The sequence below is a fragment of the Lactuca sativa genome, chromosome 9 (assembly GCF_002870075.4).
Source record: "Lactuca sativa cultivar Salinas chromosome 9, Lsat_Salinas_v11, whole genome shotgun sequence".
Taxonomy (NCBI): Eukaryota; Viridiplantae; Streptophyta; class Magnoliopsida; order Asterales; family Asteraceae; genus Lactuca; species Lactuca sativa.
Genome location: NC_056631.2, coordinates 34,199,462 through 34,212,095, shown reverse-complemented (window position 1 = coordinate 34,212,095; position 12,634 = coordinate 34,199,462). Strand labels below are relative to the sequence as shown.

At 36.8% G+C, this 12,634-nt stretch overlaps 2 protein-coding genes and 1 pseudogene across 2 annotated transcripts; 1 reads left to right on the top strand and 2 right to left on the bottom strand.

Annotated features, from left to right (window-relative positions):
- Positions 1–712: 712 nt before the first annotated feature.
- LOC111879370 (zeatin O-glucosyltransferase) lies at positions 713–2,451 on the bottom strand. The gene has a single exon (XM_023875812.3). It carries the CDS (start codon positions 2,222–2,224, stop codon positions 800–802), a length of 1,425 nt encoding a protein of 474 aa, XP_023731580.1. The 5' UTR covers positions 2,225–2,451; the 3' UTR covers positions 713–799.
- A 330-nt stretch (positions 2,452–2,781) lies between these two features.
- LOC111879475 (zeatin O-xylosyltransferase-like) lies at positions 2,782–7,112 on the top strand (annotated as a pseudogene).
- Positions 7,113–8,302: 1,190 nt separating this feature from the next.
- On the bottom strand, positions 8,303–10,629 carry LOC111879416 (transcription initiation factor IIB-2). The gene is made up of 7 exons (XM_023875874.3): positions 10,181–10,629; positions 9,584–9,608; positions 9,342–9,471; positions 9,072–9,202; positions 8,895–8,983; positions 8,728–8,804; positions 8,303–8,624 (listed from the first exon to the last, which is right to left on the bottom strand). Exons 1-7 carry the CDS (start codon positions 10,531–10,533, stop codon positions 8,491–8,493), a joined length of 939 nt encoding a protein of 312 aa, XP_023731642.1. The 5' UTR covers positions 10,534–10,629; the 3' UTR covers positions 8,303–8,490.
- Between the last annotated feature and the right edge of the window lie 2,005 nt (positions 10,630–12,634).

Sequence of the window (12,634 nt, the reverse complement as noted above, 5' to 3'; positions counted from 1 at the left end):
CCGATTTGTTCATCTCAAGAGCGAAAATTCAAAGTTTGTTTAAACTTGAAGATTATAAATATCTTCCCAAAAACTTGGTTTTTTTTTCTTTTCATTTCTCACCTTTAAGAGGAGAAATAACTAAGATCCAAACCATTTCTTCTGATTGCACAAGAGCTCTCCACTATGAGTACTATAGGACCGAACTTCCAATCATCAGTTGCCCAAAAAACACACATTTGTTCTATGAGTTTATTTTATAATAGAACTTATAAAGTTTGATCATCTTGAACTTGTAGACACCTCTATCTCCATTTATAGAGAAGCACTTACAAAAACAAGCCATCGACAACAAGACCCCCCCCCCCCCCCCCTCCAACTTCTTTGCTAGACAACATTTTTTCCAACCCCTGTGCCGACCACACTTTTTAACCCTATGCCGACAACATGTCATCGCGATAGGCTATATTGAAGACATGTCGTCGCACAGATTCGTCGGCATAGCCTTGTCGGTATAGGTGGAAATTGTCATCAGGATAGGTACATACCCCTATATCGATGACATGTTGTCGGCACAAGTTCCGTCGGGAATGATTTTCGAAAAAAATAAAAATAAAGGCCTTTAACCGTATATGTTCTATAGTATATATGAAAAAAGTATCAAGAATGCCTTGGGAGTGAATAAAACAGTGTTCTCAAAACAATCAAAAGATTGAAACAACACAGGGAGAAATAATTAAGCATATGAATGAGTTGCCAATATATATTGGATGCATAAGAGAATTACATGAAACATAGAAGAAATCATTTGGACCTATTGTTATCCATGCCTGCTTATGTAGGAAATGAACGAATCAGTCTCCTTACTAGATTCACCACCCTCCACCACCGACTTCTTCACTGTGTCCGCCAATTCCACCGCTCTCTCCCTCACCTCCTCCCCTTCCTTCGAATCCATTAATCTCCTAATAACATTTTCCACCACCACCGACGTCACCAACTCATCTCTATGTTCCCAATTTTGCACCACCAACCCAATTCTAAGAACATCAGTCATCAAAAACGCGTTACGTGGCTGATCAGAATGCATTGGCCAAGTAGCCGTTGGCACGCCATTTGATATACTCTCTGTACAGGAGTTCCATCCGCAATGAGTCATGAACCCCCCGGTTGCAACATGACCCAAAATCCCCGTCTGCGGTGCCCACCCCCGCACCACCAATCCCCGCCCTTCCACCCTCTCTTCAAACCCTTCCGGCAAATCCGCCATTTTAGCTTCATCCCCAAACACATCCCCTTTGTCCGCCGAACGAACCACCCAGATAAACCTCTGCTGGCTTCTCTCTAACCCAATGGCAAGCTCTGTAATTTGTTCGTCACTGAAGGTTGTTGTTGTCCCAAAAGACACATAAACGACGGAGGTAGGAGGCTGTAGGTCCAGCCATTGCAAGCATTTATGATGGTTTTTGGAAACGGTAAAAGATGTTCTGTCAACATGATTAGACGGCCCTATTGCCCAAAGCTTCTTATAGTCGTTCAGCTCTTCTCTCTCTAAATATTCAAGATATTCACCTTCAATGACTCTTGATGAATCGAATAACTCTCCGACGTGATAACCGACATGGGGTAACTGTTGTTTAACGAATTCTTTAAACTCCGGCGACAAAGATCCATCTGCAGACGGGAGCCGTTTTAGCATTCCCGGGTCCACCGGGAAGGGTCTGCTCAATCTCTCCCAGGTTAGCCAGAAGGTATGGAAAGCGGATAGGGGTCTGAAGATGTAAGTCTCGGCATTTGGTATCGCTTTCACGTCTTGAACGACGTAGGACATCATAAAGTCATGGATGACAGCGACTCTCGTTGTGGAGCTAGAGAGTGATAATATAAGGTCGGCGACTGGGCGGCGGAGATGGAGACTTGATTCGAAAGCGGGTTGTAGGTGAGACGGAAACCGACTGGAAGGGTTGGGATGAGGAGAAGTGAAGGGAGGAGTTGGGAGTGCGTGGAAGTGGATGAGATTGGAAGCTGCGGAGTGTGAACTGAAATCGTGGAAGCGGGAGCGCACTTGGCGGATGTGGGTGGTGGTGGTTACGAAATGGACAGGGATTTTGTAGGTGGATATAAGGCGGGAAAGGTGTAGAAGCTGGTTGAGATGGCCCTGAGCTAGGAATGGCACCATCACCACCACTACTTCGGCTACCGGCGACGGGGAGTGTATTGTAGCATTTCGCTCGTCGCCTTCCATTTTTGGGTTTTGATCCTATTGTGGAGGTTCTAGTTCTAGATCTGCTGAGGGCTGAGGCCTTTCTCATAACTTGTTAGTGGTTAGTTAGAAGCAGTGTTTTTCTAGATATTAATTAATATTATAATTACAGCATAATTCAAATTAACTAAACGCACGTGATTTGGGATGGGTGTTCACTACTGACGCCTTTCTTGTCATTTAGTGTTGCATATGGGAATCATAGACATTCAGCATGTCATTGGAAACTTAATTAACGGAATGAAAAAATATCTTAATTATCATCAAAAACAAAAATACAAAAAAACGTACAAAGTTTTGGTTTTAACGTTCCAAAAAGTGATGTTAGAATAAATATTCGTTTTTTGAAAAAAAATTCTTGTTTTCATGTCAATAGCCTAAAAATATATTTAAAAACACCATATATTAATATTGTGACAACTAGCACGACCAGCGTCTTTGCTTTGCTCCTATAGCATATTTGGCTTTCACCAAGAGTAGTTCATTTACTTCATTCCGTTAATTATGTTTTCTCCGTCTTTTTTATTTATTTTTGAAATTTAGTTGGTGAGTCTAAATTAGAGGTGATGGTGATGGTGCCCTTCGTAGCTCATGGTCATCTCAACCAGCTCGTTCACCTTTCCCGCCTTATATCCACCTATAAAATTCCTGTCCACTTCGTAACCACCACCACCCACATCCGCCAAGTGCGCTCCCGCTTCCAAGATTTCAGTTCACACTCCGCTGCCTCCAACCTGATCCACTTCCACGAATTCCGAACCCCTCCCTTCACTTCTCCTCAACCCAACCCTTCCAACCGGTTTCCTGCCCACCTACAACCAGCCATTGATTCATCCCTCCATCTCCGCCGCCCAGTTACCGAACTCATACGTTCTCTCTCTAGCACCACCAAGAGAGTCGTCGTCGTCCATGATTCCTTGATGTTGTACGTTGTTCAAAACGTAAAATCTATACCAAACGCCGTGACTTACATCTTCGATCCGGTCTCAGCTTTTGACACTTTTTGGGGAGCCTGGGAGAGAAGGAGCAGACCCTTCCCGGTGGACCCGGGAATGCTAAAACGGCTGCCGTCTAGTGATGGATGTTTCTCGCCGGAGTTTATAGACTTTGTGAATCTTCAAATCATAGCCCAAGACGGTTCACATGTTGGAGAGTTATTCGATTCATCAAGAGTCATCGAAGGTGAATATCTTGAATATTTAGAGAGAGAACAGATTAATGGCAAGAAGAAGTTTTGGGCAATAGGGCCGTTAATTAATCATGTGGATGTGGACAAATCAACTTTTAAGGTTTCAAATAACCGTCACAAATGCTTGCAATGGCTGGACATGCTGTCACAACTGTAAATTTTGAGCCATGTAATCTATACATTCTAGTTAATGTGAATCAAAAACTTCAATCAAATACATTATGCTAGTACTACAAATAGTCATCAAACAATTGGAAACCCTAGAAGTCCTTGTTAAGTCCATTTTGGATTAGGACTCCCCTATTGGATCCAAATGGACCAATAAGCTTCCAATTAGACTATCATGGGCTTAGAACCCTAATTGGACTCTAAGTGGACCCATATTTATTTATTTCAACATTTTAGGTCATGAATGAAATGGATTAAGAGCCTTGATACATGAATAACCTAAAACTAGTTCAAGAAAAACATAAAAATCCTACTACATTCTCTTAAGCATAAGACACACTCTAACTAACTCTAATTTTGGGCTTAAGGGAAAAAGCCCAAATTTTTCTTTTCCCTCTCTAAAATCTCGGCCCAAAGGCCCAAACTCAAGAGGATAAGAAGAGAAGTTGACTTTGGTTGCCACCTCACTATTACCCATAGGACTTCCATGCATTACTTCCCATGCTTCCATGCATATCACTTCAAGATCACATCTCTTCTTCTCTTCTCTCTCACTCTCGGCCATACACCCACACACACACTCAAAAATCTCTCAAATCCTCTCTAGATCACTCAAGAACATCTCTTCCCCTCCATCCAAAATCTCGAAAATTTGGAAGCATTCAAGAAGGTTCTTCCACAAAATTCTTCATCTAAGGTAAGATCATGCATAGATCTATGGTTTAAATTCTTTTGTTATCAAAATCCTCTCCTAACCTATGCAAAAATCGTGATCTTACACCCTAGAACCATCTCAAAACTCAAGATCTTCATCAAAGGGAGCCAAGGCCAAAAACACTTCATTTTCTTCCATCTTTTCTTCCAAAAACCGAAACTACACCCAAGGTGAGATTCATACCCCTATTTTCTGTTTTTATGAGTTTTGTGGGGGGGGGGGGAATACAAGTGAAAGTGTAGATCTATATGTGTTTGTATGCCTTGTATGATTTCCATGCTTATATGTATGCTTATATGTGTTTTAATGTTGGATCTAGCCATTAAACCCCTCAAAACCGAGATATAACTTATGTTTTATGATTTTAGCTTCAAATATATTTCTACATATAAAGTGATACAAGAAAAATAGCTAAGTGGTTAGCAACAATTTTCTTTAAGCTAAAAACACACATTTTGGGCCAAAAATGTGAAAAATACAAAATTAAGGGCCCAAATTGACATTTCACAGATTCTGATGGATGAAATGTGCCAAAACAGTTTCCATAAAACTATTTCTGGAATTATATTCAATTAGAGGATTAAAAACATAAATTTCAAGCTTATTGGGCTAAAAATGAAAATTTCGGCCCAAGGAGGCCCATTATGCGAATTTTTCTGTTTTGGAGGGCCAAAACTGTGAATTTCTGTAAAACAGTGGACTATAAGTGTCCCAAATCCTTTTCAAAGGTTTAAAATGCTTTTTAAATTTAAAAAGGACCAAAGTTGCAAAAATTTTCCAATTTGGGCCAAAATTGTCAAAATTGCGAAAAGAAGGGCTAAAACCGAGAAAAACTGCATTTTCAGGGACTTAAACTGTTTTCTATGAAAAATATGCTGGAAAATATTAATTTCAATAATTTTTGGTGTTAAAATGTCAAGAAAAATACCAAACCGGGAAATATTACAATGAAAGGGTTGAAAATGTAATTTTTACAAATAATGAGGGGCTGAAAACAGAAATATTTCAAGGCTAATTCAATATGTACAATTTGATCAAACAATGACACCTCGATTATCGACGAAATACAACTCATTACAATACCAAAAGTCGTTGTTAAACGAATTGGCTCGGTCTCGAGCCAATGGAAATCTACAACTACTAACTCTTCGACACTACGAATCATACAAATAACGTTTGGTAATACATATACATACGAGTGTGCACAGACGTCTACGCACCATCTTCGGGCCCCAAAAGTGTAAAATCTTGCTTGTTGGGCCTAGCTAGCCCAATGACCTGATCTTAAGGCCCGAAGACACATATTTTCTACGAGGTGCTGAGTTTCACCGACTTGGCACAACGTGGAGTGACTTTCAATGGCTTGTACCACTGGTCCCCAAGGGTCCTTGGTATTGCTAGAAGAGTCTGCATATTTTACGAGGCGGGTCGGGGACCCCTCGCACACATATTTTCCCCAACCGGTTAATGGAGTCACCGGGGTCTTCGTGACCTCTTTCTCTTCGGATGTGGGACTACACGTAGTCAGGGCGATTGGATAACGTGATTAGTACGGACGACGCCTTCGGGATCGTTAGTATAACTATAAACTGGGCGTTTGTGTAATGCGGGTTTGTAGTAAATAATCATGCTCGAGAACCTTCCAACGTCGCCTGGGACTGACACTGCTATCTTCGTAATGGTTTCAACGTAACTTAATGGATTCCAAAGGAACTAGGGGAACATCGGGTTTCCCTAGGGTTTTCAATACATACAGATTTGAAATGCATACATTTTCAATGAACATTTTTTTTACAAGTATAGAAACAAACAAGCATACCTATGGATCTTCACAAACGTTTTCAAAAGCTTTTCTTTTCAGAAAATATCGGATTTTCTGGTGGTTTTTCAAGCAATACAAACATTCGATTTCAAACACTACTTATGAACTCACCAACATTTCATATGTTGACGTTTTTCAAAATACTTGTATTCTCAGGGAACCAGTGAATCAAGGGAAATCATATCCAGTGACGGTTGCAGTTTAATTTTGAATGAATGGAACAAATTAATTTTTGTGAATGTAATGTTTTAAACAATGTATGACATGTAAACACTACTGGTTGTAATATGAAATGAATGGTGACGAATGTTGTTATGTTTCATATATATTCAATGTTATGATATGCAATTGAGTCACGACAGCCCCCGGACGTTTCCGCCGTCTGGTTCGGGGGTGTGACACATGCAGCCTCCTATGTCTTTTGGGACAACAACCACCTTCACCGACGAACAAATTACAGAGCTGGCTATTGGGTTAGAGAGAAGCCGGCAGAGGTTTATCTGGGTGGCACGAGCGGCGGACAAAGGGGATGTGATTGGTGAGGAGGCTAAAATGGTGGATTTGCCGGAAGGGTTTGAAGAGCGGGTGGAAGGACGGGGACTAGTGGTGCGTGAGTGGGCACCACAAATGGAGATTTTGGGACATGTTGCAACCGGTGGGTTCATGACTCATTGTGGATGGAACTCATGTACAGAAAGTATATCAAGGGGAGTCTGATCAGCCAAGAAATGCATTTTTGATAACTGATGTTCTTAGAATTGGGTTGGTGGTGAACGATTGGCAACATAGAGATGAGTTGGTGAAGTCGGTGGTGGTGAAGGATGTTGTTAGGAGATTAATGGACTCCAAGGAAGGGGAGGAGGTGAGGAAGAGGGCGGTGGAATTGGCAGACAAAGTGCAGAGGTCGGTGGAGGAGAGTGGTGAATCTCGTAAAGAGATTGATCCGTTCATTTCTCACATCACTAGGCATATATAGCATCGTACACATCATATATAGCATCGTACACATCATTTTATTGAACACCAATCTAGTATACCTAGTATACCATTCTAAGTATACCTAGTATACCATTCTAAAGCACTATACGTAGTCTATTTATTAGTAAATTGTTAGTTACTTTGTTTTCAGTAATTTTGTTTTTTTTTTCTCATATATATATATATATATATATATATATATATATATATATATATATATATATATATATATATATATATATATATATATATATATATAATTTTGTCATATGTCACTTTCTCATTACATATGTCATTTTTTGGTATTTTTGATTAAATGTTTTTTTCATTTGTCATTTCTTATTTTTTATCTTTTCTTAATTAACACATCATAATTACACATCAATTAATAGTTACTTTAATTAAAAATAACCAATAAATTACAATATTACTACTCATATAATATTTAATATGTTTCGTTTTAATTTTAAATTTTAAATTTCAAATCTAAAATTTTAAATTTAAATAGATTTTTGTTTAAACTTTCATATTTAATTTTTTATTTTATCAAACCCGTATAACATACGGGTCTCACACCTAGTATATATATATATATATATATATATATATATATATATATATATATATATATATATATATATATATATATAGTTGTTAGAAACATTTAAACCTAACTCTATATATGGAGCTTTCTTTGAAGATTTTTGTAGTAGTAAATAGTAATAGAAAATAAATCTTACATTTTAACTTTCTTGGTAAAACAGTTTAGATCTAGGGAAAAAAATCACTGAAAACATGATAATGGCATTCATGATAATGGTGTTCAAGATAATGATATTACGACAGAGAAACTAGACTATCTAAAAAAAATACTAAGTACCATATTTGACTTGAAATTTTCCCCTCATATTCATGGAGATGTCACAGAAACTCTCGTCATCCGAGAGAGAATAATGTATCTTTGGCGTATAATGAGAATGTGAGTGTATGCTTATGAATGTAGTTGGAAGTCTTGTTAAGTTTTTCATCGTGCTTAAAGTCATAAGGACATAATTATAATAAATAGTATGATTGTCAATCAATATGGTTGAAAGTCATACTCTCATATACTTGGTATAGGATAGAATTTACTATTTATTAAAAAAAATATTTGAGCAATCTTAATTAGGCATATATGTACTCATACTCTCGTATAACTGTGGATTATCCCAAATTGGATTTCATGGTACCCAATATGGGACAATCCTCAAGGACACATTCAAATCCATTCATTAAATTGAAAACAATGTTACCCATGTTAACTGTTATCTTCTTTGGTATCAGAAGAAGATCCAAAAAGAAAAATAATGAAGTTTTAAAAGAGTATGTATGGGTTTTTAAGGGCTAGATAGGTTCTTAATATCATCTTCTTGTGCATACCAAGTTGGTATGATTTTTGTCAAATGAGGATACAAATCCTTGTACGAGTTTCTGATTGTCCCTTCTGCAACTCCAGTTGCAAGTGCTACATCTGATGCATCCATAAAATTCCTTTTTTAGCAACTTTTACATCATAACTTACATTTAACTTCACCAATTATGTAAAGTCAAATGTTGCATTTTTATATATCTACCTTTGAGGGGCTTTTTCTCATCCGAAAGTTGAGTTACTATGTAAATAATAGCTGCAGCTATAGATATCGGGCTTCTCCTGAAAAACAAATTGTATAAATTTTGTAAGAATAACCCAAATGATTCAATATATTGGATATGAAACCAAAACAAAACAAAAAAAAAATACCTTATATCAAACTCTTCTGCCTTCTTTACAGATTCTTGGGCAGCTTTAACAGTTTGATTGGTCATTCCAAGATTCGAACAGAATCGTCTCTAATCATTAGAAATACATATCGAAAGAACTCAAATTAATAAAAAATATTATGAGATATTTACAGGGAAAAAAATTAAAAAAACTGACCATGAAATCACCAGCATGAATAGTCCCCATTTCAACAGATTGACCCATCTCAAGCTCTAGTTGTTTGACAATATATTCTTTTGCCCGACCGATTTCTTTCTTTGAGGCTCCATTGGCAACCGAACATATTTCTATTTGAATAGAGTTCAAGGAAGAAATCTATTTCATATATTTCTATTCGAAGAGAGTTGAAGGAAATCTTGAGATTGAGAATACATAAATTAGAATAATCCAAATATAAATATAAATGATATCAATGTTTGTTTGTACCCTTTACTGTTCGTGGTTTGTCTTCTTGACGACAAGCAATGTAAAGGCAAGCAGCCAAAATGGCATCCTGATTTCTCCCTCTGCTTGACTTCTGATCTTCCACCTTTTTGTATATCTCATTAGCACGATCCTATAGTGTGTAAATACATAAACAAAATCAAAACTACACACCAAAAATGGGGGAAGAATTCAAAAGGATAAGGCAGTTTATATGACTGAAATACACAGTTGCATTTGCATACCTTTATTGTTGCAACAAGGCCCAACCTGAACAATAAATTAAGTCTATCAGATACAAACTTGACAACCCAAGTAAATCAAGTGAAAATTGTTGAAACAAGAATGATAATGTTCAATAGAACAGATTAAATTGATGCCCTGAAATTATTCATCTAAAAGAATCAAATGAAATGCAAGATGACTACTTCCTGTCGTTATCATCACAAGAAAGTAGAAACAACAATTCTCCTACTGTCCTACATATTCTCAATGATACCCCGCAAATTCAAAATCCACAAGTCACAAATAACTCCTTACAATGTGTACAAGTTTAACTATCACTTACAAAGCTTAACTAGAGGGAAAACACAGACACCAGAGATGGAGAAATAGGGTTGCAATACCTAAGCCTTCCAACTTACAGATCAATCAATTAAAGAAGCCATAGCCAATAAATCCACAACATTCCTTATCTCTAATTCCTGGGGAAATATAAAGATGCAACGGTATTGCCATCCCTAGTTACTTAGATTGAGAGCATTCTTTACGCACAAGATGAAACCCTAAATCATCGAAATTCATACATCTTAGTAGACCAATGAATAGACAAAACGGTTCACCTATCAGACATGGTCGCGATCGTTTTAAACGCCAAGATGAGTGTACGATCGGGATTAGAACCTCGGTTCTGCCACCGTCCCAACGAAGACGAAAGGAAATCGCTGGTGCCGCCGTTAGGTTTAGAAATCACGGTGGACAAACCACCGTCGTTGAGGAGGATATTGGTGGGACCGCCGACACGAACGGGATCGTTATCTCCGGACTCGTTGGCAAAGGTACGCCACTCGGAGGTCTCATCGATCGAGTGGGATTCAAGGACGAGTCCACACTCAGAACAAACGGTATCGCCGGCAGAATGATCGAACACCACCTCCGTGTTCCTCTTGCAGTCGCCGCAGTAGGCATCTGCCATAGTCTTCGGTTTAATTTGAGTGTTTCTTTGTTAGATTTTTTGCTATTGTAATCTGTCTCAAACTTGAATTTACGTTAATGGAGTTTGTTTGTTGAATTGGTGCGCCCTGCGCCCTAATCGTGTTTTATTTTTCTATTTTTTTACTTTTTACCTTTTTTATTTTTATTTTTTATTTTTTATTTTTTTGTAGATGCCGAGAAATTGTATTCTTTTTGCGAACAAAAGATTTGTCAAATAAATTTGCAGTGGATTTATCTTTTAAATAATTGTGATTCGTTAGAAATGTCAAGTCTTAAAATTTTACCAGTACTTTGTAATGCATGACTTAAAACGATAATTTAGTATGTAATGAAGGGTTAGGTGTTGTTTGATTTTTTGAAGCAAAAATTCATAAAGTCCGGGATCACCTCTGCAACCCTCTGCAGTAGAAGAGGTGGACGAAACGGCTGTAGACTGTGATAAGAAGCGTGTTTGTTTTTTTAATATCTGCATGTTGCTGCAGATATTAAAAAATTAAAATAAACTGATTTTATAAACCGAAAATAGCTTTTTAATACGTAAAATTTAATAATGTATAACATTTCGGTAAAAATTAATAATATTTCAGTAAAAAATAATGATATTTCAACAAAAAAAAATAAAGATAATTTAGTAAAAAATAATGATATTTCATCAAGAAATTATCATTATTGAATATAGAAAAACAAAAAATAAATTCAACAAGAATAAACGAAAAAAAAAAATGTGAAATAAAATTTTAACAACATATAATCAAAATTTCAGCAATAAAAAAAGAAGAAGAAGAAGTTGGAAGAGGTAGTACAAGTGTTGCGCCAAACAGAGCGCGCGTAGAGGTTTTTGACTCAGAAGATTTCTAAAAAACAAACAGTTGCGAGATGAAAAGTATTACACGTGTGCTGCGCCGCGCAGCAATAAGAGGTTTGAAAATGTTATTTTCAAAAAACAAACAACACCTTAATGTCATTTTAACCCAACGGATTTTTCTCTTTTATTTTAAAAGGTCACTCAAGTTTTTTTTTTTTTTTTTTTTACTTTAGGGGAATAAACTCGTTTTTTACCTGTTCATTTAGTCCTTATACCGGCTATAGAAAGTTAAAATGTTACATGTGATAGGAGTTGTTGATGTGGACAAACACCTCAGCAACCTCGTTTTTTACCTATTCATTTCATCGCCATTAGTACTCTTCCATTCCTTCGATTCTATTTCCCGTTGCACAGACCGTCTCTCTCCCACACATACTTTTGCTTTTTCTTGTAACAATGTTGTATGGAAATGATGTCGGTCTAACATTTATCTCTATTTTTGTAACGTTCCAAAAACCATAGTAAAAAAATTAAGGAAATAAAATGTGTTTTTCATAAAACCATAAGTCATCAAAATCCTTGTTTCTCCACGTGACATAAAATTAGAGTATCAAAATCATAACATCTTTCAAAACATAATGACCAATGGATGATGTGCACAGTCACGTCTTCGCTTTACCTCAATCGTCAAAAGTACCTGAAACATTTAAATCAACAATTATGACATCCCCAATTTTATAGCCCAAAAAAAGACTTTTTCTTTATGCTTATTTTGAACACAATATAGTTTATAAATGTGGAATTTGTTCCATAACAAATATGAGATAAAAGCATTTATGAATAAATGTTTTTCATTGATTATTAAAAACTTGGGATGTCATAATTGATACAAGAAACATAAGCATAAACATTGTCATTACAGGCCTTACAACAAATTATTATACTAATGGTCTAAACTCCTTAAATCTCTCAGCGGATTCAAACATCATTATCCATGTACCTTCGTAACTTTACCTATGATACAAAGAAACGGAGTGGGTCATGCTGGAAAGTCTGGTGAGTACATAGGGTTTTCAACCCATAATAATTAAATCATTTAATTATATTTTCACAACAAACAATTAACCATGTTACTCATTCCCGTTATTCTCACTCCTAAAATGATGATCTTGAGGGACATGTCCTAAAGGATCACTATAAGCGACGAATAAACAATACTACTTTGGGGATTCCATAATAGTATATGTCAATAAGGCAACCATGAGGGGGATAGAGT

Excerpts from the sequence above, each read along its gene's own strand:
- LOC111879370 (XM_023875812.3), bottom strand. The coding sequence starts at position 2,224 with ATGGAAGGCGACGAGCGAAATGCTACAATACACTCCCCGTCGCCGGTA.
- LOC111879416 (XM_023875874.3), bottom strand. The coding sequence starts at position 10,533 with ATGGCAGATGCCTACTGCGGCGACTGCAAGAGGAACACGGAGGTGGTG. Across the intron at positions 8,984-9,071 it reads TTCATGCTGGTGATTTCATG|AGACGATTCTGTTCGAATCT; the intron begins GTCAGTTTTTTT and ends TCTAATGATTAG. Across the intron at positions 8,805-8,894 it reads GCAGAAGAGTTTGATATAAG|GAGAAGCCCGATATCTATAG; the intron begins GTATTTTTTTTT and ends TTTGTTTTTCAG.